Below are 27,872 nucleotides of genomic sequence, written 5' to 3'. Positions count from 1 at the left end.
GAGACATTTCCTTGTACTTAATGTCTCCTCTTTCAAAATTCAACACAAAACCTATTCATTTAATTATGGAAAAATAGCATACAAAACTAGAAAAAATAGCCCCATAATTCCAATCTGCATCCTCACTGGGTCATTTCATTGCAGCCACAAGGTCAGATCACTTTGCATCCGCGATGATTTCATTCCCGAATCACCCACTTAGTCCACTCGACATGGCCCACGTGAAATTGATAACAGTTTGCTATGGGAACAGATCCCAGACTTCTTCTGTGTGCATTTTTCCCGTCCAATTTGGACGCAAGCGCACCGTATCTGTGTCCCCGAGTCAGCGCGAAATTCAGTTTCTGACCAGTATAGCTTCTGTGCTCCAATGTTTACAGACTGACGCTACCACGTTGTCACCATGCCATCCTCATCATCGCAATTATTGCTAACATCGTTCAACATTCCGCCAGACAGACTGTTCGACTTTCCGCGGAATTCCGCGAACGCCACAAGATTGATTTCAAGATCAATGGAATTTTGTTTGGGTGATGATGCGGTTGGTGCTGCTGGCGATCGCTGTGCGAGCTATCTTCCTTCCATTCCAGAGATACGATGATGATTGTGCAAGATTTTTTGGCAAAGTTTGTGGTAATTTTATTGGGGAGATTGTGGGATGAAGTCAAGTAGGTATGCTGTGGAGTTGTAAAGATAAAGCGGTGGGATATCTGCGGATAAAAATCTTTCTTTTTATTTGAATGTTATGGATTGGAGGTTCGTATACTTTTTTTTAATTTATCAGAACCGTTACCAAAGTAATGCTCCGGCTATTGGTTGAAAAGGTCCTGGTAACACCATGCTACATTATTATTCTCTAATATCCTCTAAATTTCTTTCATTCTGAAGAACCCTAGTCGATTAAGTTAGAATTTTCAACCCCATCCCCGGTGAAGGCGTAGAATTAATGGGGAGGAAGGGAAGAGAAGTCCTTCAAAACCCCGATGAAAACTCGTGGGTCAGCCTGTTTAAAAAGGTATATATGGTAAGGCTCAAGGTAGAATTTTTTTATATCATTTGAATTTGGGATTTCCAGCTCTACTGCCCAGGAGAGAGAGAAGCGAAGGGTATATACGAAGAAAAGGGAAAACCCTCTCCTCTAGTCCTGCTGAACAATTACGCCAATCACTACTGCCCTAAAAAGTTAGGGTGCTTTTAAAATGGGAATATTTTGTGGTCAAAACAATTAATTCTGAACCCCATTCCTCTCTCTAACCCGTCCCTCCTTAAAAAAGAACGTGTTTTCGTCATACACTTTTCAGTTGTTTTTCTTCCAGACCCTTTTTATGCAACACATTCCAATCTCTCAGTTTTGGGAATTTCTTCACGCTGTCAACTTCAAAATTGGCAGTTTCGCATTCTCCACAAATCGGGTATGTTTTTCTGAAATCTTCTCAGCTTTCCCAAACACCCTTCTAGACGACAGGAGATTGTGTCCGTATGCGGAGAAAGTGAAAGGAATTGACTTTATGTAAAGAATATATACAACTATTTTTATTTTGACACCTTTTTAACTGAGGAATCAAATTTCAGGTGATGAAGTGAATCCAATCTCTACAGCCCTTCTCCCCTCTTGAATTCCAAGGTATAGAAATTGGTTCTCTGGAATCGGTTAACAAACGGCAGCAAGTGCAAAATGCAGTTTGTCTCCTGCACAAAGCATTGTCAATTAAAATCTTAGGAAAAGGATGAACTTGATTAAGGCCGAATACTTAAGCTGTGCAATATGCACTGCTTGGGGTCTCTCTCATCAGCTTAAAGAAATCATTAACCCTTAATTTGTGAATACGATTTTTAAATTTGAGTTCTAAATTTTTGCCGATTACCTGCATTTCCGGCAACTTCAATTTCATGGTTTAGTTGAATTCATGCACCACAAACGTCCGTTACTGGAGATGCGGAGCCCAGCTGGCACAAACAGTCAAGTACTTAGGAGTACATTTCGACTCCAAGTTAACGTGGAAGCATCATATCCAGGAACAATACCAGAAATCCTGCAGATTGCTCTGGTGGAATGCGATAGGTAAGACCTGGGGACTTTCACCTAAACGGATATATTGGATGTATACATCCATAATAAAACCCATTTTGATGTATGCATGCATCGTCTGGTGGCCAAGACTGAACTTTGCTAACAGTAAGAAGCTGCTAACGCAGATTCAGAGACTTGGTTGCCTAAGTATTACTGGAGCAATGAGTACTACGCCGACTGCCGCACTTGAAGCTATCCTAAATTTACCCCCCATTCACTTGGAGGTGAAACGGAAAGCGGCCAACAACGCATATAGACTCGATACCATTGGGGCGTGGAAAGGCGTCGGGCGGCATTATCAGCACTAAATGGCAACAACATATCAAGCCAGTTGGTGTGGAGTTGTCATCAGGTGCTGCTGAAACTTGGTCGACTGAACGAAACATTCCTGATGTGGGTGCCGGGGCACTCTAACATCGCCGGTAATGAGGAGGCTGATAGACTGGCTCGCCGAGGGTCTGGATCCACAATGGTGGGGCCAGAACCAGCTCTTGGAATCCGACCATCTACTGTCAAGTCTACTCTGAAGGGTGAAATTGCAAGGATTCACGCAACCGAGTGGAGAAATTTGGGCTCTTGCCGGCAAGCGAAAATCCTTGCGAAGGAGCCTAAGGCCACTAGAGCGGCAATTTTGTTGTCCCTTAAGAAGTGGGACATGAAAACCCTAGTAGGGCTTTTGACGGGACACTGCTCCTTAAACTACCATATGGAAAAGATTGGGGTAGTGGTTTCGGCTGTGTGCAGCCAATGTGAGGAGGAGGAGGAGACAGCCCTGCACTTTTTATGCAGCTGCCCGGCATCCTCAGATCTCAGACGAAGACACCTTGGCAAGGTTTTCTTCAATGAAGAATCTGCACACTCTCTGCCTCTTGAGAATGTTCTCAGATTCGCTAAAGCCTGCGAACACCGTAGGCGGAAAGCCATTGAATAGGCAACTTACGGGGATAGTACAATGTGCCTAATAACGGCCTGAGTGCTCGGAGCTGCGGCTCCCCCAGTTAACTAAACTAAACTAAAAACTAAGTTCACTTTAATTTAATTAAATTTAAATTTAATTAAAATTAATTAATTAAATTAAATTTAAATTTAATTAAAGTCGCGAATTGATGGAATTGATGGAAACTTTCGGGATGTGTGATCCACACGACAGCTTTCAATTGAAAGGGTGGTTGCCTCCAAACATTTTCGAACCATTCACTTTTTACCAATACCAAGCGCAAACAGGAATTTTCTGTGAAAAACAAAACGTTATTAAAATCTTTTTACTGGTTCCGCGTCTGTCTGTCCGTCTATCAATCTGACCCAATTTATCAGAAACGGCTATATCTATTGATACAAAATTTGGGGAAAAGCTTTAAAAATTTAACAGGGGGTCACCAGACATGCGAAAGGGTATCTACAACTTTGTTCACCGAATATTGTCATGTGGGCTATATGGAAATTGACAATCAAACCTCCTTCAGCGCTTCCCAGAGTCATAAAGTATCATAGTAATGTTGACTATAATATGAGGTTTCCTAGAAATCGTATCAAAGCTATAGCCCAAACCGGTTAATAACTGAAGGGTCCAAGTGACGCAGTGCTACGATCGTTTAGGAGAAAGGATCTTCACGCTTAAATATAATTACCGAGATAGCGCTCTGTTTGAGTGGTTTATTTGTGAACTACATTTGAATTAGAGGCGGTCAGTTTCAATTCGGATATGTGCCCCTTGGTTATGGAATGGATGAGTACGATCCCATAACGGAGAAATAAATTGTACTTTTCTATGAATGATCGGACTAGAAATACGGGACGGGAAATCAATGTTTAGTCCTCTAAACCGGCCATGAATGGCTATCATGGCATTGACACTAAGCATTTGTCTCGCGAGAATTCTGCTCCCTCGTCTATTTCTTTAAAACGATGACCATTTATCTAGATACCCTGCAAAAGACCAGTCGAATATCTAAACTTAAGATAACTAAGTGCTCATCCCGCATTATTTATAGCGCGAAACTCTCACGCCACTTCTGCCAATCCCTCTGCCTTTCAAGCATATTATTTTTTTGTTAATGGTGTAACGTATCCAAGGCTAATCGTCTACGGATAACGAAACTCACGTATCATTATTACCATTTATATAATACACTTAATCTTATCGCACTTTGATAACCATAAGAAAGTTGAACTGATTTTTTCTTTTCGTTAGCAAAACATATTTATGTACACACACCTCATAAATAGCTGACAGCTCTGGCAAGCTGTGAAAATTGGCCATTTTCTCTAATAAAAGACGTAAATATAAAAGGAAAAAGTAAGATACGAAAAACGGGGAGGCCTAGCCTATCTTTTCGGTTTGTTTTCTTTGCGATTGCCAATCAAATTATCTCGCCATTTATTTTTAATCGGTGGATTTGGTAGTTAAATGCCTTTAATTGTGGAAAACGATTGAAATTTCGATATTAGGAAAGTGAATGTGGTTGTAATAAAATGTTTATACAATTTGGCGCCAATAGTTGGACTTTTGCAATGCAAAGCCAACAGGTGGCATGATTTGAGCGGAAATCTAGTCTATGATACGATGTTAATGTGGGAACAAGGGGGTTTTAGTTAAACCCAGGCCAACATGAAATATTGTTGCTGGGAGAGATGGAAGAATCGGCTTATATTTCGTTTAGCGCAATCCTAGCCATGGAAATCTGAGCATTGTTGGACCACAGGTGGTTTATTATCTATGATGGGGGTATGTATTGTAATTGATTTTCAAATACCGGGGCTTATGTTTTGCCAATCTCCAAATGAATAAAGTATATCACTGTCCCGAAAATTAAGTGAACAGAGCATCTATAACGAATATTATAGAGAACTTGGCCAAGAAGATCCATAGTGTTCAATCAACCCATGTTACCGGTTTTATATGGCGATGGAGCTCTTTTGCAAGCAATTTGGAGGACGTCGTTTCGAGCACGGACGAGCGAATCCTAGTAGGCGGTGACTTTAATGCTAGGGCCCTTGAAAGGGACATGCCTCAGTCAGACTCCAAAGCGAAATGCATTCTGGAAATGGCCGCAAGAACCGGACTCTTAGTTTTAAACACTAGGTCCACGTCAAAGTTTCGGCGCCCGAACTGAGAACTGAGAAGGACATAACTTTTGCGTCGGAATCTCCGGCATCCTCGGCAGACAGGTAGCGAGTAATAGAAGATTTCTTGCCAAGTGATCACCAGTACATTGCTTTCGAAGTGGTCGACGATACCCCGGAGGGGCTCCAGCCGTGACAAGCCTTCTATGTACTGGTAGACACCAGAAAGTGCCGACCTACGCAAAGAGTGCCATAACTTACGTTGTTTGGAACAAGATTTGCACGCCCGCAAGGTAGCATGCGCCATAAAAGCAGAGTATAGATCAGCAAAAGGAGACCCCGCAGTACGATAAACAAAAGCAAGACAACTAGGTAAATGAGGATCCGTGGGAACTTGTCACGCGGAAAATCGGTGCTCTGCAGGGACCCCGTATACTAAGTACCGACCAGATGGACCGCACCGGTATTCCCCAGGTTGTCCCGTACGTGTTGATGTCAACAGCACGGAAAACACCGAGGATTGCCCTCTTTTTACATGAAAAGAGCTCGAAGAGGCAGTTCTCACCACGAAAAACAAGAAAGCGCCAGAAGGAGGGCAGTTTTTCTTGCCACTGGAAGGTGCCGAGACTCGCACTAACCAGCAAAGAAAAAGACCACTCTGCTGCCGTCTGCATACCGAACGCTCTGTATGCTTGGCACGGCCAAGAGAGTGCTACCTCATAAGGAGTAGACACACTGAAGCGATCCGCGCTGCCGGGGATTTATCCCCAAGGCAGCTCGGGTCCAGAGCAATGAGATTCACGGTGGATGCTGTTATGAAGGCTTGATGTCAGAAATGCCTTTAATTCAGATAGGTCACGTCGGGAGTAGCACAGACCTCTGCCAAGACTCGACATGTCAGAAGGGTCGTGTCTAGTTAGTTATGACGTTGCGGCACTTGTTCCCGGTCGCACTGTTGAACAAACACAAAGCAGACTTGGCATATTGATGCGACAAGCAAGCGAATGGATGACTGGTTATGGTTTCAGTTTTTCGCTGGAAAAACCGAAATAGTGTTCTTAATAAGAACAAGAATCCAGACGCTGCGTCGCATATCGATTGGTGTGTTCACTATAGAGTCGAAACCAGCAATTAAATATCTTGATTTAATACTCGACTCGAGGATGAGCATCTTCGAGCAAATCAAAACAACAGCGAACAGAGCTGCAATCGGAGTCTCGGCCTTGATAAGGAGGTCCATCCTGAGCACCTTGCTCAAATGCAGAGGCAGGGAGGTTTGTGACTGGTGCCTCCTTATCGTATTGTCTCAGAACCGGCCGTGATGATAATCGGGGGAGTGATCTCTGTTGCCCTGCTTGCCAAACTATCTACAACCGCAAGAGCGAAGAGTTAAGGGAGGTTTTTGCCCTTCAACTCCCGCTTACCGAGTGGCAACTCTCTTGACAAAATGAGCCAAGAGGACTGCGCGGTTCATCGACAATTTAGATCCGTGGCTGTACCGAACGCATGATGAGAATTATTACTTCCTTTCCCAAATTATAGGTTTCCAATTTTACGTGCACAAGATTAGAAAGGCACGATCTCCTCATTGTGTTTTCTGCAATGGAGTGGCGAAAGACGCCGAACACACCTTTCTCTGATGGAGTCATGTTGCACATTATGTTTGGGCTCTTCTTATTGTGAAGAAGATTTAGCTCGAGCGGCGGAGGGACCGAATGGCAAGGGGTTCTCTGATTGTTAATTCGTGCAAAAAATGGCGAATTTTTTTTGACGACACAGTTAAAATCTATTTATTAAAATCAACAATACATTAAGTTATGGAATTCGAAGTATGTTGTGTAAAATTTTCATGAAGAAAAATTAAAATATTACCATCACAGGATTGCAATTGGTCGATCCTAGTCGTTAAACTGAGTTTTGTTAAGGTTCTTAGAGGAGAAGGAAGGAGACAGGGACAGTACAGAAAACTACATATTAACTATTTGACTAGTTGTTGCTTTGATTCATGAACCGCCAATGTGGTGGGAATGTGGCCAATCAAAGAACTTGCTTTTCGAAATTTGGAAGAAAGAAGCAGGACGGGTTCAAATAATCTCCCATAATCCACCGTTGTGGTTTCACCCACTTGCCCGACGTGATCGCAGATGAAGTAGATCAGCAAGTAATAAAGTTATTCTGAAAAGCTTCGTATCATCAACTGCAGAGTTGTGAATCATGTCGCTGAGACAAAGGAAGTAATTTTGCCTGACTTTTCGGTTACCCCAACTTCTAACTATCAAAGAAGTTGGGAGATCCAAAAATATTTTTACTCCTTGAAGCTCGATCCCATTTAAAATTTCACTTCCATTTGAAAAACACACAAAGACCAGTGGTATGCCAGAAAGCAAGTTCAGATGCGACTAGATCTAAGCCTCCCTACTTCTACCCTACTTCTACTTACATAGAGGCCCTTTTATTTTATTAACGACTGAAATGAACAACAGGATTAGTCTAATAGTTAACAGTAGAGGTACCTGAGGGATACTTTTTAAAACACACGCATCAATTCAGGAGACAGCATAGGAAATTTTACACAATAAATTCCGAGATAAATAACCGGTAATTAACTGCTGGAATTGCAACAAAATTAAAATATGATTTGCGTCAATTTCATCATTATCACCCTAAATACAATGAAAGTGATAAGCCTACAGCAGCGGAGCAAACACAAAGACGAACACAGACACAAACAATTCCCTTTTATTTCTTTAATTCTCTCGTTGTATATCTACTACATAAATCCCCGTTGAGACCGCCCACCCCGACTGGATTTTAAGATATACTTCAATGCTCGAGAAATGATAGTAAATATTTATATCTAAAATTTCCTTTCTTACACTTCCATATATGTAATATTTATTTTGATTGTTTGCGCACAATGTTACTAAAAACAATTCATTTCACAATGTCTCTGGATTTTGTCCGATAAGACCACTCCAATTACATCATATATTCTTATGTGTTCCTCAAGTTTGTTTCCCATTCCAAAAAGAAAACAAAACTCCGAAAATAAATTCGAATGTTTTTTGCGTAAGAAAACATTCACTATCAGCAATTCCTCTTTTTATATACTTATAAGTATGTAAATATACACCCACTCAATTAACTGGTCGGACAGGGCACTTGGCCACACTCAAGTCCATCGTCATGTATAATTAATTTTTTCCAGTATCTTTTCGCAGGCAGACATATTATAATTGTTTACCATTACGCACTCCACCAAATTTCTAAATAAAATTCCAAGCAAATGAGAGCCAAACTTGACCAAAGCTTAATCAACTACCAGCGTTCAAAGGGCAAGAATCTGTCCGGCGGTTTCCACCAATCATTGTTGTTTGTTGTTATTTTTTAGAAATGGAAAATAATTACTTTGATCATAAGTTGTTTGTATGATGGATAAACGACAGCCACATCGGTATTTAGTCCATATATAGTAAAGATAACTCCATGCTGCAGTCGTTCTGGTCCTCTGAACTGCATCCTCAGAGGGTTCAACCAAAAGGAAAATTAAGATATTTATCCAGACAATTTCTGCATCGGATTCATTTGATGAAAAAATTATCATCGCACATTAAGTGCCAGTTCTCAATCTAAAAATAATTTTCTTACGTAAATTTGTTTTCTATTGCGATATAAATAACGCGGAATATCGCTAAAAAAGGAAACATTTCAGATTGTACAGCCGAAATTCCGTTTCTAAAATTAAACGATATAAACGGAATTGAACAGCGAAGCAAGGGAATAAAGGCCGAGCGTTTCTTTGATAGTTTAAATCAACCCACGTGGAGCCTTCCTACATATATATCTCGGTTGAAGTTTTACTATGCGTTGAAAGCCTTGAGTTCGTCTAGCAGAAAAAATATAGATACAGATGCGCAACAGGAAAACAATCAGAAATAGCGGAATAATAATATATCTTACTATCCAGTGATATCCTGATTAAATTAGATTGGAGAAATTACAGAAAATGTGGAGATCTTCGATTCAAGGTACTGTCGCCGAAACCATAGTTAATGCTTCTGATACTTTGAGACAGGAAACGAAGTAAAGAAATGTTGTCGACAAGTGAAGTTGATTACAAAAAATCGATTCAATATTTCCAATATTCCAACATTTCTGCATTTGCAAATGAATTCACTTTCGGAGAATTAGAGTGTCCGCTGTCGTGAAGATACAACCTGAATCTTAATCGACCGAGACCAGGCTGATTTCCATTTTAGATCCTCGTGTAGCGACCACAATTAACACACTTAGGATCATTGTAGAGGAGTGGGGAGTGCGAAGTTTATCGATTTCCAGAAGGCTTTCAACAGCGTAAACAGGGAGTACATCTGGAATGCTCTACGCAGGAGGAACATTTCGGAGAAACTAATAGATATTATCAAAGCGACATATAACGAAGCGAAATGACCCGTGTTGCATCGAGGTGAAATCTCAGAGATGCACATGAAATTCAAAGCACAGTCCGCCAGGATTGGCTTTTGTCACCAAAAGTGTTTTCCCCGTTATCGGCAACGTGCAAGGATTGAACAGACTATGCCATCTTTACTTAAACACCTATGCAAATGGCATCTACCTACTCTCACACCGCCGTGACCAAGTGACTAGAGGATGAGTCTCAAAAAGGAATCTAGCGGAGCCGGAAGGAAAATAAATACAAAACGAAGGTTGTTCATCGTGTTATTATCATATTATGCCCTAAGACAATAACTAATGAACTTGGCCCGGGTACCGGCCTCACACCCGCAGAAATGCTGATCAACGGACAGAAGTGGCAGTGGATAGGTCACACAATGAGAAAAGGTGGCAACTCAATTGCGGGCAATGCCATAAAATAAAACAAATTATCCTACGATGGTCGCCGAGTGGGTCACTCTACAACTATGTGACGTAGAAGAGTGGAAGAAGAGTACAAAATTCTCGGAAAATCACGGAGTAAATAAAAGCATACTGCCATGAACCACCGATAATACCACGTAGGTGTGATGCGCGACCTATGTCTCACATAGATGTTTACGGCAACCATATATTATGATTTCTTCTTTGATGTTTAGATTAGACTCAATAATTGCAGCACAAAGCACAAAGACTTAGAGATACCTCAGCGATCTTTGAGCAGTTACCTACTGCACCCTTCCCCTAGTCCCAAAAACCCAACTCAAAAAAGACAAACCACCTAATGCAACCCGGCTCATGGCACCACTGTTTTTGATCGGTAGAACACTAGGTCTAGGATAGGAAATTGGTTTTCACATTTTCTATCTAGTACACAAACTTATGGGGTAGGGGGTGGACATCCATCATCCCAATCTTACATTTTGAATCGAGCCAGAATTTTAGCCATGTATGTTTGTGGTTCTCACTTATCAAAGGAGCAAAACCAATTAGCTAAAAATTAATATAACGAGAAAAACAAGCCGAGAAAGCAGAAGCTGGTCACTTCAGGAATGAAAGATTTTGTATATTTAGCCATGGATGTTTATCATGCACTGGGCTGTCAACCATAGTGCTCTGCTCTCCGGTGCAAATGAAATTGTTGGACCCGTCTCGAAGGAGCGCTATAAATTCCGGTTGACCACTGGAACATTGAGGCGGATCAATGAATGTGAGGAACTAAAAATTCTTTATATTTTCTGGCCGCCATCGCCTAACATTTTTCAAAGTTTTGGTGCTAAGCCCTAAACAAGGGGTCCGTGGACCAAAAAAAGAGGGAGTAAGTTCGTCCCCATTTGGTCCGATCCGGCATCAAGTTGATGTGAACTTAGGGCCCCACAATTCTCAAAAAAATATATTCAGCTCAATATAATTCGTAGCCATGTTGTGTTCTGCGAGTTGTATAAAAGAGCACTTAATATCTGCGGGCCGCTTCGGTCACGCTGCCCCCAGGGCAGAGGTGACAATTTGCCTCTGCCCTGGTAAGAAACCGTAAAGTCGTCATCGCCTTACATTTTTTAAAAATTCTTGTTACTCTTGTGGGAAAATGCCGGATAAAAAAGTGTAGCGTCGGCTGTGACAGAAAGAAATTCACATTTGCGCCAGTCAGGGAGGCAGAAGCGGTCGCAAAGAACTTCGATTTCGTTAACGCGTACTGCATCAAAAAAGAAATTGCCTCGATGGTTCTGTGAGGGATATCAACGGTAGACTCCTCATTCACGACGAGGAGCAGCTAAAGAGGAGCAAGGAAAATTTCACTACGATTCTCAACTGCTCATCGCAGCTCCGGCTGTGTCCAGAGTTTTCCCAGTAAGCGGAAGAAAGGGGTAATCGCCAAAATTTGGAAGATGGGAACCCATCTTGAGTGCTACAATTCTTCTGCTTTCTGCCGTCGCAAAGATAATAGCTAAAATTAGCCTGGGTCGCATTAAAGAACACCTGGCAACTTTAACCGACAGAGAGCAGGCTGGTTTCCGCTCTGGATCCTAACATCCTTCGGATCATTTTAGAGCATTGCGTGGGGTTCCGCTTCACCTGCTCTTCATTGATTTCGAGAAGGCTTTTGTCAACGTTAACAGGGAGTTTATATGGCGTGATCTACGCAGGAGGGGAATACCACAGAAACTAATAGCTATTATCACAGGGACATGTGGCGCAAAATGTCACTGCAGAGGTAAAATTTGAGGTCCAAAGCTGAATCCACAAGGGTCACATTTTGTCAGCAATATTATTTCTTCCTGTGATCCATGACGTTCTTCATGCTGCCGCAGGATGTTTGGGACTTCAATGGACCATGATATCTTCCCTTAAACACGACTACGCTGATAAAAACTGTCTTCTCTCCAACCAAATAATGGCTTCGGATTTCGAAAGAGAGGCAAGCACAATCGGACTGAATATAAACACCAACAGAACCAAGGTTTTCACTCCGACTAGTTATTGCCCCCTTCCTGTCTGTATCAACGGACAGAACATCGAGTGTAAAGATTAATTTGAGAAAATCTCGGATGATGACCTAAGTCGGTTTACGGGGATGGATGTCTTGATTAGAAAGCGGAAGTGGCAATGGATAGGTCATACTTTAAGGGAAGGCAACGAATGTATTGCTGGCTATGCCCTACAATGCAATCAACTTTCCCAGGGCGGCGAACGAATGGGTCGCTATGAAATTAGGGAGGGGTAAACTAATTTTCGCCGAAGAAAGGACGATGGCACGTAGGCATGATGGACGTACTACCAACCAATAAAAAAATATTAAAAGAAAAAATTCAGTTTCGAAAAGTACTGGCTGAGCCCAGTTATTTGATACCCAATATCCCCATATCCTGAGAAGAAACCTATTTCCCTCCACTCTTGCATATATGAGGAGCCTCCTTAAACTCATCCCTTGTCGTGCTATTCGTGACATACAAACAACTAACCATTTCGTGATAATATCTTTAGCGATTCTCGGGTGGTAGAGAGGCGAATAGGCAGGCTGGTAATCACTAAACTGTTTTTATTAAGGTTTTGTTTTCTACAAAGACCTAAAACGGCAATGTGGTTACTACATGCCTCAAAAAGGTTGTGTAAATGAACGTTAACAATAAAAAGACTCTGCTGTTTCAATGCTCCTATTTTCCATTTTACAATTTCTGGAAGGTCGAATTCGCTGCGGGCTCCCAATTCATTTTAACCTCATTTCCTCTCTTCGAAAAAGATAACAGGAAGCCTCTATTAGCTGAAGTTTTTCATGCTTACTCAACTGCCAACCAGTCTGGACTATTTAACTTCGCGGCAAGACTATCTCTGACTACGACAACGTCTGTACCTATATAAGTAAGAACAATTTGTTATCATCTCCTCTTTAAAATGTGCCGGCAACATTAACTTTCACTTTTCGGCAAAAATTCAGCGTTTTTTGAATCGACTTCCGCTTGGAGGAGAGATTTCCCCATTACATGGGGTTGGTATGTGCGAATTTCCCTTTGATTTCTCCCGCTTATTATACACTTATATAACGTTCTTGGATGCACAGTGCCAACGTTCTAGACCGATATGTTTGCTCTGTTTGTTGGATGGAAACAGACTTTATTTACTTGCTGGAAACAAACGAGGAAAGGAAATCAAACAAAGCCTCATTAATGAAATATTTGCACAAATGTGAAATGCCGGTGAAATGCGAATTATTTGCAAACACTGAATGTATTAAAATCAATGACTTGCGAGTAGGAAAGTTTTCTTATCGTTTATTGCACTAGTTTTCGTCTTCTATTCTCAAACTTTTCTGTGTCGACGGAGAAATTTGAGGTGTTTTCTCAAGTGATCTCTGTTGAAACAGGCGTTCGCTGTGGAAATATTTAGTTAAATATTATATTCTTGATTATGTTTATAGTGGAATTTTACTCTTAGGGGCTTATTGCAATGAGACTTCATCAACTATTCTGCCCGAATAATTGCACAGATCCAGTGAAAACGCACGTCAACTTTTGTGTTCAATTACCCCTAGTGGGCCTTGTTTACTTTAGAAATTTGCATTCCCAAATACATTTTCCGTCCCATTTAATTCGTAGCAATCAGACGAAAAAACCGTCAAGTCTTTGTTCGGAATTCTTGCATTAATAAAGTAACATTTCATAGAATTTATATTCTCAAGCGTTCCATCACAATTTAATTTGCAACACGCTTTCATTCCGTATTCATCTCCGCTCCGCCATTCTATTAACATTTGAAGGCTAGGCATCTCATTATAATTCATTTCGTTCGAGTAGGAAAAGAGAAAGAATGGAAATTATTGTGATCGCAGGCAAATCTGAAATGCCAATGGATTTTGAAAGATGTCTATGTTTGGCAGTACAGCCAGAATTATGAAATCTCTAAGAGTAGATGCTGGGCTTGACTGACGGTCCAAAAAGAGAGATTTCGACCACCTTTCATCAGCATTTGCACTAACGAACTGAGGTATGGACGAAGATAACCAGTTTCTTCTGCAACTTGAAGAATGGATAGGCAAGACTCGTTGAATGGGAGAATAAGATCTGAATCAATTAAAACTTCGGAGATTCCAATTCGGGAATACACTCAATGGAGTCTGGAGTAAAATTGCGTGAGGTTAGAGGAGAAGAACTAGGTAATAGAGATGAGAGGAGGAGGCTTCCCAGGGAATTTGAATTTGAAGAACTCTGAAAGGTTAGCTTGGATTCCCGGAATCCTCTACCCCTAATTTCATTCTAGATAAAATGCACAAACAATGAGTCAATCTATTATCCAGCGGATAGAATTAATTAAAACAGATGTCGCTGCATCATGGCGAACACTCATGCCCGAGGGTAATACATCTTTCAAGTGAAGTCATTCGTTCGCGAAGCTTTGGGGCCTCGAAAATTAGTCACCACTCTCTCGCGCATTGCTACCCCGACCGTCACCACAACCATTGAGTATGCAAATTTCTTCTATTATTTATTGAAGCTTGAGTAGAAACAGTCTTGCCCTAAGTATCAAGCTGAACCAGAGGCAATTAGGCCCAACAACAGAAACATAAATTCTACTAATTCAACTACCTAGAACAAAAACAACAACGTCAACTTCACAATAGTTTGCGACGAGGAAAACAACAATAGCAACAACATCGAAGCGACATGAAAACTTGTCTGAGTCCAGGAAATGAAAATGACTGATGGCAAAGAATGTCTCATCAAATGAAAGTCACGCATTAAATTCTCGCAAGGTCAAATCGTGCTTTGGCTCTAAAAAAGATATAAAACTGAGTATGTGATGTCTGATGCCAGCTATTTGTGCGTATGTAATTTCGAAACTTTCCGGAGCGGGAAAAAAATTTCAAGTTGGAAATGAATTAACTCGAAAAAGGAGAGGGACGAGACGGTTGAAGGCGAATCGCGGCTGTCAATCGAGAGCAATTCAAGGACAACTTACGTATCTTATACGTGCTCGCCTACCATTGAAAAGTTGGAGCGATTAGAGGCTTCACCTCGAAGAGAGGTTGCTTCACAAATCGATTGGAGTAGCTCATGATAGAAGCAGCTTTTACGCCTCATTAAATAGAATCATACTTGAGACTAGGTTCCAAGTGCGATTCAAAACTTGGAGTGGCTCCTTATAAAAGTCGGAAGACTCTAATGAGTGGTAACATCCGGAAAGTCTAAATTTAACCATCACTTTTTTGAGGTTCATGACTTCTAACATTTTCTGGTATGTGTCCCTCTCAAGACCAAAATCGAACCAACTCCCTAGTTGTTCAGCAAAAAGGCTCAATACCCATCGCCTACCACACCTTTCATGTCATTTCTTTCCTTTCGCACCACAAACAAAATTTTTGGAACATAATCTTCATTAGGTTGGGCACTGCATTATTCCCCACTTGGCCAAAAAAAGTCTTATCTCCAAGCCTACAGTTCCAAAGTCTATTCTTCCAGACTGCTTACCTTTTTTGGAAGAAGAGAATGTTAATTAGGTTTTGAGAGATAGGAGTGGACAAACTGGAAATACAAAAGAAAGAAAACAATGAACTTCTGCTATTTAAATAAAAAACTCGTTATGTAGTTTTGGTCTAGTCCATATTTTGCATGATAAACTTCTTTCTGTGTCACTGCGTACAGCATGCTAAGTTAAGGATTACGGGATGTCTTTAGAAATGGATCCCGTTAACGATGACAATCAGTAGCAACCTATGAAATTGACAATCATTCAATGACCTGGGAATATGTGAATGTAGAGGTTATCGATTTATTTGAAATTAAGTCTCTGTGGAATTCCCTGGATTTTTATTGACTTTTATATATTTAACATAATCTTCCCGGGGAAACTGGACTTTGTTTTAATCAAAATTTTAATGAGCTTTTGGTGAAAGAAGTTCAACGTTCAGAGAATCGTGAATTTTTTTTATGTTAGACCACACGGACAGTGCATCCAAAAAATTCGGGAAATAAGGCCCAAAATTGTTGATCTGGTCCCTTCCATCAAAAAAATAAATTTTCAAACTCTTCTGAAAGGCTTTAAAATTGCTTTTAGCCCTGAGAACAGCACGAGGAGGACCATCTCATTCGGCAAAATTGCTTTAGCAGAACTCTAAAACAATAAGCCGTGTCCCATTTTTCTTTCTGTACTCGGCGAATATGATTAAGCTCGGCCACCTCCTTGTAGAGGGCTCCAGCGACAGTTTTGCTCTGAGGTCAAAAATAATCTGCAAATAAGCGCATTAGAGTCTAGACATGTGTCACTTTTAATTTTACGACATAGACATCCCTAGGCAGGTGCTTATATAGTTGCAATTTGCCCCCAAATAAAGCATACTACGTCATGTCATATTCTTGTCAGTTTACGAAAATGCGTTTCATGTCTCTCCAGGACTTTCCGAGAAGCGTATACTCCTCATCAACTATTGTACCCCATTGCATGACGTAGCCGCCTATGGCACTGTCGCCCTTTCTGCATGTATTATATATATGACCTACCTTCTGGCACTATCGCTTTTTCGTCAGCACGTCCACGGATATCTTGCGTGCACCCCGAAGAAATTATCCATTCGAAATTTTATTAGCACGAGTACACCAATGAAAGGATGCAAACAAGTTTCAACGGAATTTTGAAACTTTCCAGTAACAGTGGTGGTTACTTTCCATGGGCTGCTTCTATACGTATAGCAGCACAGAAAGAACATTAGCACAAAACAGTGTTAATTTGATGTTCGTATTGCATTTCCAGATTTATACAAACCAACGAAAGCATTAACATCAAGTTCAGTGCTGCCATCGGTGGAAACATTGCTTCAGAGATATATAAATTGATGAACACCTTTAACGCTGTGCCCATTAACGCAGCTAACAAAAGTGGGATGAGTATTCAAACTGAAGACCTTGATTTTTTTGGTATTTATCTTCATTTCGACTGCGTTTACCAACTTCTCTAAATCCAGAACCATTTAACCAAGGTCCGTTACCCGGTGAGAGAGCGAGTAAATACCATCAGCGTAGTCGAGATATTTGAAGACCATGTCATGTCCATTGACGGATTTCACGTCCTCAGGGCAAGGAAACTAAACGCATGGGAATACTTTCCCAATTTTCGCACTTAAGGCGGAATCGTAACGATCGTTCTTTTTCCACTCAGTATGAAGTATTTCTGAGTTCCAGGATTTTCAACTCTGCAGAAACTACAGGAACAGCGATAAATAGTTCTGCGCGGAGACCGTCAATCCTAGCGGCTATAATCAATTTGAGCACATTACCAGTTCGCATGTTATGGCGACTAGCGACTTCATTCACAAAAGGTGGTACTTCACCGTAAGTTATACGGTTGACAATCGTAGTGAAGTACTCCTTCCACTGCTAGAAGTGCTCATCATCGTGAATGAACAGTCTACTCTTTTTATTCACTTAATGAGTAGTAATTTGGCGAGAAGAGGCAACTTTGACTATCATAACTTTGATAATAATAGTATGATTTTCACCAAACTTTCCAGCGTAATGCTCCATATTAAAACCTATATTACTGTATTTTATAGATCTAGAACTAACTTGAGAAGGGTTCTATGAGTAGTGAATTTTCAAAATATAATATTATATTATCAATCTTTATTTGAGCAGATATCGTACCGTAGAGTATTTCGAGGCCTAGACACCATGGACATGGGCCACCATATTTTTTTTCAGATTTTCCGGCTGGGTAGTTTCTGAAAACGAATTCTTGAAGTAACTGGCCCTTCTCGAACTCCTGCACTACTCCACTTTAGAACTAATGTCAAAAGTAATACTTGCTTCGAAAAAAAACTAATCGAGACCTTTCATTTGATAACTCATATGACAATATTCGAAGAAAAAATATGTTGCTTCTATCTTTTACGAGTAGGGGGACCACCCGTTAAGTTTAACGTGCAGAAATAGAATTCATTGCAAATGTGCGGGTTTACAGTTCTAACCTTTCTACCGTATTTCGGATCAATAGACGCTACCGTTTCTGAATGCGTTTGACATGCGGACAGGCAAGCAGACAGCTAACCGATTTGAATAAGGTTTTCTTTTCAACAAAACCCTAAAATGCACCTGTGTCCAGTGCGAAAATTGAAGAAATATTTGCGTGTTTCCTATCGCTGCCAACATAATAGCTAAAACAAACATGCAATGTATACTTTGATACGTTCACTTCGAAGGCTTGATCAACAGAGGGCAGGCTGATTTTGGCTCTAGATCCTTCTGCATTGATCACATCGACACAATGCGGATGATTTCGTAATAGCCCGCGGAACCTGGATCTCCAGTTTACCTGCTCGTTACTGAAATATATCTGGAGTACTCTAAGTAGGAGGAACACTTCGGAGAAACTAATAGATATTATCGGAGCTGGATCATCGCCGTCTTCCCATCTGCATTAATGAGCAAAATATCGACGGCATTAAACGGTTTATATATTTAAGTAGCGTTACATCTGTCGACAGCAACAGCGAACTGGATGTGGCTTGATGAATTAACATCAAAATCGGAGATGCGGCCATTTCAGCACTAACATGAAGTTGAGGCTGTTCCGTGCCAATATTCTCTATATTTATGTATGGGGGTTCAACATGGAAAGTGATCTCCACTGTTACTCGAGAACTCCAACCATCGAGGCAGTCTTGATGCAATTTTGAACGAAAGACTTTGTCGCTATTCCGGCCAAATTCCCAGAGACGTGCTAATGAGAAGGGGGCAGTAGCAGCAAGTAGCCCCAGAGAGAGAGCAGGATGAGAAGTGAAAGCGTCTCGCGAAGCTCTGGAGGGAGCTGCAACACATTTCAGCAAACCGTCAACGATGGCACGTTGGCGTGGTGATGCACTATTCCTTATCCAGCAATAAAATATAGATATAAGCTCAGCAAGCTGCGAAGACCGCAACTACGTTTCTGCTGATGATCTCATTAACGGTTTTACTATTCATAGTCAGAGGGTAACACCAAAATTCAAAATTTGATTTGATTTATGTTACTAGTTACGCATTTCAATTTAATTTTGGTGACCAAATCCCGAATCCTGAAACAACGATAATGTGATGGCACTGATTTGAAGACTTGATATTATGAAAACATCTCCAGTTGTCTTAGCTTCACGACTGCAATTTCCAATTTCAAAACTTACGAAGCGGACTACTATCTGCGGCCGTTGAATCATCTTGCCTTTGTCCAGGTTTTTCTGTAGTTTGCTTCTTTGTGTCTCGACTTTGAATGTTTCTTTCAGGATACAATTCGACATTGCTCAAAGGTTGCCACCCTCTTTAATCGATTGCTGGCCACATTGTTAATTTCATAATCGTGAACACCGAGTAGAATTCCTTACGAGTAGCCGTGATTTGTCGTCGAATTTTACGGTATTTATTATCGTTCCTAGTGAGTAAAGTCCCTAAGTAGACTAATTAACCTAATTGCTCAGAATCTGATCGAAGGATCGAAAATTCCCAAAAAAGCCACCCATCTTGACTGTGATAATCGAAAAGGTATTTGCGTGTTTCCTGTCGTGGCTAAGGTAATGACTAAAATAATTCTGAACTTATCAGAGCATATCTCAATAGCTTGATCGACAGACAGAAGTCCAAAACGAAATCCACTAGGGCTACATTTTGTCGCTGTTATGATTTCCCCACGGATAAAAGTGGGGTTCTTCATACTAAATTGTACGAAGAATATGGAGAGGCTTTATAACAGATAAATCTTTTATAAAACCGATAAACATTTTTATCAAACTACCAACAAAGCAAGGTTCTTCCTATATGCATTAATCGGCAGAGCATTAGAGGGGTTGATCGATTTGTATATCTAGTGAACATTGTTTCTGCCGTCGGAGGCACCGATTTTGACGCCGATCGGACTTTAAAAGCGCTAGATCCTTTTTCAGTATTTAGTCCGAAATCTAGAAATTCTGCCAAAACTGTTTTATGCTAATTTTTTTTTTTTGTGCGACTAAATGGTAACTGCCCATCGAAACTGACCCTCACTGTTACTCGAAAGGTCCAAGTCTACATCAACTGGTATCTATGTCGTGCCATCGGTAGACTGTAGTCCGACAGAACACAGAACTTGGTGAGGCACCCGTAGATGTGTTGATTAGAAAGTTGAAGTGGCCACAAATTAAGGAAAAGCGAAAGTTAAGTTGCTGGCTATGCCGCGCGATCTATCCCAGGGGTGAAATAACGTAGAAACACAGGCCCAAAACAGTGGAGGAGAAGTGCAAGCTTTTTCGGAAAGTCCTAAAGGAAGCTGGAACATATTCAGCAAATTGACGGCGAAAACGTCTAAGTGCAGTTGACGCACTAACCCCATTTTGATGTAAATGATACCTACCTAAGGATGATGTTCTGCTTTATGGGGGATAGTTTGGGTCGTGTATTTCGTTTCAAACTTATTGAGGGAAAAAAGCGTAAGAGGTCATCCTGAAATTTGCCAATTACAATTTATTTTAGGACGGTTATATCATGACTGTAAAAGCGTAACTATCGCCATTATTATTATAAAGCAGAATTTCTCGTCGTGCACCTAAAGAACGCGGCTCATAGGATATTCTTTAATCGAGCATGCCAGATTTGGAAAGTACTAATGGAGACCTTTCATTTGGTACACCACATAACTATATTCAATGAAAAAATTTTGGATCCCTCTCTTGCATGCATGGGGACCCCCACCCATGTAAGGGCGTTCACAATTCCAACCTTCCCACTAACAGAAGTAACCATTTCGGAGAAATGTTGTACACAAAACCTTAAAAATTAAATTTGCCCAAGGAAGTGAAGGCTGTGACATCTTTTATCAAACAGATACACAAAAATCTGCCTTAATAGTCAGAACATTGAAGGCGTTCATCAGTTTGTATATCTAGGCGACGTTGATCCTGTCGGCAGCAATACCGAATTTGATGCCACTCGACATATTTCTTTATTTTATCCAAAACTTGGAAATGCTGCTATCTTAATACCAACTTAGAGCGAGACTGTTTCATGATAATACATCTTTGCATTCATCCTTCTGTCCTGACATGATCGAAAGTGACCGCCAGGGTTGATAAAAATAACTTTTTTTTTGTTTTTCATAGATTTGTTTGATTTGAAAAAAAATCAGATTCCCTCGAAATTGCCCTTAATGATAGTTCGTCGGGTGTACAGATGAATCACTCAGGCTTACAATGAAGAGGAAATTTTTCTACTGTGACAGATCAGATCATTTTCCGCTGTTACTACTGAATCTGAACAAGTGTATTTATTGGAAAGATTCGACATATCTGGAAAATCTCATAGAATTTCAAAAAGAATGACTGGCGGTTTCGTCTAGGACAGAGGTAACTCATCAGACGCTGCCTCACCTCTGCCCTGGGAGCAGCGTGAACGAACAACAGGTAGAAAACATCCTTTCATATAATCGCAAAAACACGACAAAAGTGCGAACTATATCCCAAACAAAAAATTTATAGAGTTGATATATGAAATGTAGACTTACTTAGTTTAGTTAGGAATGAATATTACGAACGAATATGACAAGAATGCGACTGGACTTACAAATTGATATTGATAAGATGCGAAACATGTCATGCAAATTGTAAAATATTTTCAAAGTAGTCCCCTTGGTGCCGCAAAATATGAATGCTTACTAAAGTGGAATATCCTATTAGATTGGACACAAAAGTTCTTTAAGGACGCGATGCGACTTTCCCTTAACAGAATCCTGTTAGATTAGCGCGAATTTTTTTTCGTTTCATTTGGAATTGAGGGAGCCCTGAATCCGACATCCACTTGATGGCAGACCGGATCAATTAGAGAGTGACTTTCTACCATTTTTCTGGTCCATGGACTAATTTTTTTTTTTTGGCTAACACCCAAAAGTTGAAAAAATACAGAAAACTACGGTTTCATCCAAGGTTAGGCAGCGCCTAGTGATCTGGAAGAAACCGTAGTCGTCTAAATTATAGTTAAACAGTATAGATGAGCGTGGTCCACTAACGCCTATCTTGTTCTAGATACAGATTACAGCAGAAAACTTCTCTACCTCTGTTTAAAGAAGTTTTTTTTAACGATTGCTCTACTCTTATCCAATCTTCGGAATAGGCTGAATACTGAATAAACAAGGAAACTGGTGTTCCTTTTTGAAAATGTTAGTAAATACTATTTGAAATAATTAAGACCTGCTTTTTTTCTATTCGCCAGTGATATTTATTGAGCTTGCAAATACCCATATTTCCCCCCCCCCCTTCATCAGTGCTAACAAATCTCTCTTGCCCCTTGACTTGTAAGCACTGATGAAGAAAAAAAGTGGTTTCCGAAATATTCGTCTTTGCAAGCTCAATAAATATCACTGGCTTTTATGAAAAAATAAAAAATCATGATTTTGATAAAAAATATTACTTGATATAAATCATGATTTAAATTAATCAACTCTGAGTGACCCCCACTGTTGCTTGAAAGCTCCAAGCTTTCATCAGCTTGTATCTACGACGTATCATCGGGAGACTTAGCCCGACACAAATTGAAACGTAGAAACTTATCGGCGTACAAGCCAGCCTGTCTCATTCAGAGCCAGACACCCGTGGACACTGTTAATCAGAAGACGGAAGTAGTCACACAATAAGGAAGGGCAAACGGTAAGTTACTGGCTATGCTATGCGATCTACTATCCCAGGAGTGAAACAAATGACGCAAAACATGGGAGAAATGCAAACTTCTATGAAAGTCCTGGAGGAAAACTGGGACCCATTTCTGCAAAACAAGGCGATGGCGTCAAAGTGTAGCTGACGCGCTATGCTAATTTTTCTGCAAATGGGACCAACTTACTGATGATGTTCTGCCTTATAGGAGTAGTTTGGGTGTATTTTGTTTTAGACTAATTAAGAGAAAAAAAACCGGTAGAGTTTATCCATAAATTTCCCAGTTACAATCTGTTTTAGGAATGTGGTTTCTGGACTATAAAAAGCGTTCGGAAGGTTTGGTGAAAAATATACCAAACCAACTGTCCCTTTTTAATGTTCTCTTTCTCAGAAGAGAACAATTGGATCCCGAAATATGTATATTTTCCACTAAAATTTGTTTAGCCAATAAAGAAACTACTATTCGGAATTCGTTAAATTTTATTTAAACTTTGGCTAACCCTGCCTGCATTGAGGATTGCCACCATTCTGGTTGTAAAAGCTGAATTGGATTTCGTTTCCGTAGGGTATAGAAAAACTACCGTCTATCATAAAGAGCAGGGCTCATCAGGACATTACTTTTAGCCAGAATGTCTCGCATTGATAATGCTACAATTTTGATTTCAACTGAAGAAACGGAATATCTTGGTAGATCCAATAATCAATTCAAAACTTTGATTGGATTTCGTTCGATAGATAATAATATTGGAGCAGTCCTTTCGAACCAAAAGTATGAATAAGGCAATACTCCTTAGCACAGAAATTTCTATTTGCGTCTGTAACTTATGATAAACAAGAACTGCTATTAGATTGTTGCACATAAAATGGCCGATTTGGTAATTAAGTTAAGTTAGTTGCGATTTTGCTGTACCAAACCACGACCAGTTGGCGCTGGTGGTGTCGGATAATAAAGTATAAATACTGCTACATTTAATCAAGGAGTCCTTTCAGTTTTGACGATCGTTGTGATAACAATGAATAAAGAGGAAAAAAGGATGAAAAAGAGCCTAAAACGTGTACTTTTTCTGTATGAGTTCAAACTCGGTCATAAAGCAGCGGATGCGACCAGGAACATTAACAGCGCATTTGGAGCTGATACGTACGGTAAGCAAACGAACCACACGGCGGTGGTTCGAAAAATTCTGGTCAAGCGACGTAAGCCCTCAAAGTGAGCCACGTGGACATCCAGGACCATCGATTGACAACGACGAGCTGCGTTTGCTAGCCGAATCTCACACATGTTAATCTGTGGGAGACATTGCAGAGAAACTGGGCGTATACTATTCGATAGCTTCCCGACGCTTGCAACAACTTGGAAAGGTGAAAAAGCTCGACCAATGGGTTCCACATGCCCTTACGGAAAAAACCCTGGTGTTTCGAATGGAAATTTGCAATTCTTTACTCTCCCGCATCAGAAGCGACCTCTTTTTGCACAGAATAGTGACATGTGATGAAAAGTGGATATTATATTGCAATCGTCGCGGATCAGCACAATGGCTAGATGCTGATGAGCCACCGAAGCATATGCCGAAACCGAGCCTCCATCCGAAGTAGGTAATGGCGGCTGTTTAGTGGTGTACAGCTGACGTTATCCACTATTGTTTTTTGGCACCTGGAGAAAAGATAAATAGACAGAAATACTGCGCCCAACTCGAGGAACTGCACCAAAAATTGAGTATTCAACGGCCGAGATTGGTCAACAGAGATGGTGCGATATTCCTTCACGACAATGCACGACCTCATGTTTCCAGAACAATGGTTCAGAAGTTGAACGAATTGCAGTTGGAGACTCTGCCTCATCCACCATATTCACCGGACCTTTCGCCAACCGACTACCACTTTTTTAAGCATTTGGATCATTGTTTGGCGGAAAAACAACTTAGGAACGAAAAGGCTGTCAAAATTGACTTTGACGAATTTATCAACTCCCGACAGTTGGACTTCTATGAAACTGCCATACCAGCTCTTGAATTTCGCTGGGAGAAGTGTTTTGAATCGACTGGCACTTACTTTGATTAAATAAATAAATTTTTGGAAGTTTTAGAGTCGTTTCAAATTTTAGTACCAAAAACGGCCATTTCATTTGCAACAACCTAATATTTTTTACCACCTGAGAAAATTAAAAAAGAAATTTGAATCTCCTTCCTCTAAAAAACCCAGCAAAATGATAGGAGTATACAATGTCGTAGACAGGGCAGGTCATGACTAGGCTTCGTGCTGCGGGAACCCGGTTATTGGGTCGAAACAATTTAAAAAATTGTAAACTGCAAGGTAGCAACTATTTTAAGCTATAAAGCTACTGTGAGATTGTCGATTGCAGGCTGATGAGCACCTGAGCAGTGACTTCAATATCTTTAATTGTAAGTTGTATCGAAGAAAGTGTAAATCATAAATACCTGTCTCATTCAAAGCGCCGTATCTTTGGTACAAAAATCCAAGAAATATAAATCCAACTTGGTAGTTTGGGGTCTCTATTCAGTTGACGCCGTCGTCAGAGGACGGCATCTAATCCAATTGCGCTGGGCAGCACTTCCTATTCGTCACTTTCTCATCCGAAATCACTTTCACGAAACTCACTCGATCCTTCTCAAGTACCTCCTTTGTTCCCAGCACAGGTCAGTGTGTATTTAATTAGCAAATTGTAACCATCATATCATCACAATCCATCACAATCACAATTATATTTTCGTAATTATCATGGCTGGCTCGAAAGCGCAATTTCTTCCGTCAGGCGCGAGCTACAGGCAGCACTGCACATGTACCACTCGAGGGGGGGCTACCAAATCGTTTCAACAATTTTTTTTCCGTGAAATTTTCATTCAAGAATTTTTTTCAACAAAACAATTTACGATTTTCGTTTTTGTTGTTTATTTTACGTAACCGTGAATTGTGGAGCTGCCTCAACCGCGGGCACGTCGCGGTGATGGGGCCACGGTGAAAAAAAACGCGGAATCGAAATTTTCGAGTCTTTCGTTTTTCTTTTTTTGTGTGTGCAAGAAAAACTCTTTTTGGGTTCAAACGATTCACTTTTACTTCAGAAAGTCGCTGGCGATTACCGCACTACATGTAACGTGCCCACATGCGCTTGGACTGGGGCCGCGGTGCACGTGAGGCCGCTCTCGGTGAAAGATTTGGAAGATTTCGAGGATTTGTGGACGCGAAGTACTCAAATTGTGAAATTTCCAATTAATCGCTTTCTTCCACACAAGTTTCCAGAGGGTTTGCTTCCACAGAAGATTACCGTTTGAGGGTGGTTTTGGGTCCGAAGTTGACCAATTCGGGATTTCACTTAGTCGACTTTTCACATGGGTCCGCGCACTGAATTTTGATCCTTTTCCTCAGACCAGCGTTTCCGCGTTTTTTCACTAACATTTTGCTTGGTCCTCATCAAGTTGGGGGTGGGGTGGAAAAGTGGGTTGAGTTTGAAAGTCAAAGGGGCGGTGAAAGCGTTACTGGAAATAAGTCAATCAAAGGATTAGATCATTTGTTCCAGGTTTGCGGCCTACTCCGTCTGGAGCTTGTGTTTTTCGGGGGCCGTTGCAGTAGAAACTCCACTCGATCCGATCACACTCTAACCGCGCTGAGGCGGCGCAATTTCATAACGACCAAAATGAAAGTAAAAGTTTTTCACCATGTGGAGCTGACGATCTGCACTCGAAATCGGAGGCAACCTTGCACACGGAAAGCAGTTTCGATAGTTTGGGCTTTGTTTGTTATTCACTTTTGTTTTTGGAGTCGATCTGTTGCCCGCGATTTATTGCAATTTTAAGTAACACCACGATCTCTAGAAGGACGCGTGCGGAGGACCGCGTAACCTTTAGGTTTACCACCTTCCCATCAACCCCGGATGATGGATGGTTTGCCAATCGCGTGGTCGCAATTCCTTAAGCCAATCGCGCGCTCGATATCAGAACTTATCTCACTTATCGTGCGTTGACACACATCCGCACTCGCGGAAATGTTATGTTTGGTGGATTTCTGGACACTGCACAACACCCCGGACTGGGCTTCTCAGTTGGAAGTCGCTGGACAAATATCCGATCGATCACTGGCATGGGATTGTTCTGGGTGATCTATGGCTCGCAAGCTTTTCGCGGCAATAACTATTTCGAAGTGAATTCAGATGGATTTGGGCTGGCGATGTTGGTAACTATTCGCTGCGAGATCTCGGTCACTTTTCACACAATTAAGATAGCTTTGAACACAAAAGATTTCAATTTGTTTGCGGAAATTCAGTAGCTTGGCTTTCCGCGGATCACAGGAGTAAACACAACCGTGAGGAACGGAATTGGTTGCAAAAGCGAGACCAGGACGATCCCGGAGCTGGCCAAGTGCCTAGTCCTGTACAGTTCCTTCCTGCGCTTGGGAGTTGCAGGGTTGGGTTCGGCACTGAAGTATGCATACGAGGGCCGCGCGCACGGAACTCACTCTCTCCGCAGGTCGTGTCAGTAAAGCAACGACTGAACAACTGAAATGCGTGTTTTCGTCTTCTCCGTCCTATCGCGGCCGCCGCTGCTCTGTCGCTGTCTCAACTCAACTATCCGCCGATCCATCAGTTCCATTCCGACGCCGTACGACGATCCGCTTACTTTTCTGTTTTGCCTCTTTCCTGACCGTCTTTCTTCGGCCATTCATTTCCCGCCGTACATTCTCCTCCTCCTCTCTCTTTCCCATTCGCGGTGCACGATCGGTTCACTCGCAGCCGCGGGTTCGCTGCTGCCTTTCCCTCATTTCCACTATTCGCCGTGCATTCCACTATCGGAACACCCTCGAATTCGGCCAGTAGCGTTGTCCACTATTCCGCTTCCCGCCGTCCTTCGCAGGGACATCGGGTGCACGATCGCGGCTCGGCAATCCAAGAATTTCCCATACACTCTTCCAAACATTGCAAAATCTCCTGCGCCTCCCCCCGCCCTGCACCCTAATCCGCTTTTACTCTTCGGTGCATGATCACAGACCCAGGGCCGCGGTCTCCGTCTTCCGCACGATCCGTGTCCAAAACGGAAAGGGAAATGTGTTCGGTGGTAAACACAACAGAACACATTCCAACACACTCGCACGGAGAATGCACAATGAGACGAAAAAGTGAGAGTGAATCGGCGAAGCGGCGCGAGGCAGAAAGTGCAAAGCGAAATC

At 41.3% G+C, this 27,872-nt stretch overlaps 1 protein-coding gene across 1 annotated transcript in view; it reads right to left on the bottom strand.

Annotated features, from left to right (window-relative positions):
• LOC119654439 (transcription factor Ken 1) overlaps positions 1–26,503 on the bottom strand; it is a 122,165-nt gene extending 95,662 nt beyond the window's left edge. The window contains exon 1 of the mRNA XM_038059838.1: positions 25,133–26,503. Within this exon, the coding sequence (XP_037915766.1) occupies positions 25,133–25,141 (9 nt within the window). The 5' untranslated portion in view covers positions 25,142–26,503. The remainder of the gene's footprint in view (positions 1–25,132) is intronic.
• Positions 26,504–27,872: the final 1,369 nt, after the last annotated feature.

The sequence above is a fragment of the Hermetia illucens genome, chromosome 4 (assembly GCF_905115235.1).
Source record: "Hermetia illucens chromosome 4, iHerIll2.2.curated.20191125, whole genome shotgun sequence".
NCBI lineage: Eukaryota > Metazoa > Arthropoda > Insecta > Diptera > Stratiomyidae > Hermetia > Hermetia illucens.
Note: the sequence above shows the minus strand (reverse complement) of the source record. Positions and strands in the feature narration are given on the sequence as shown.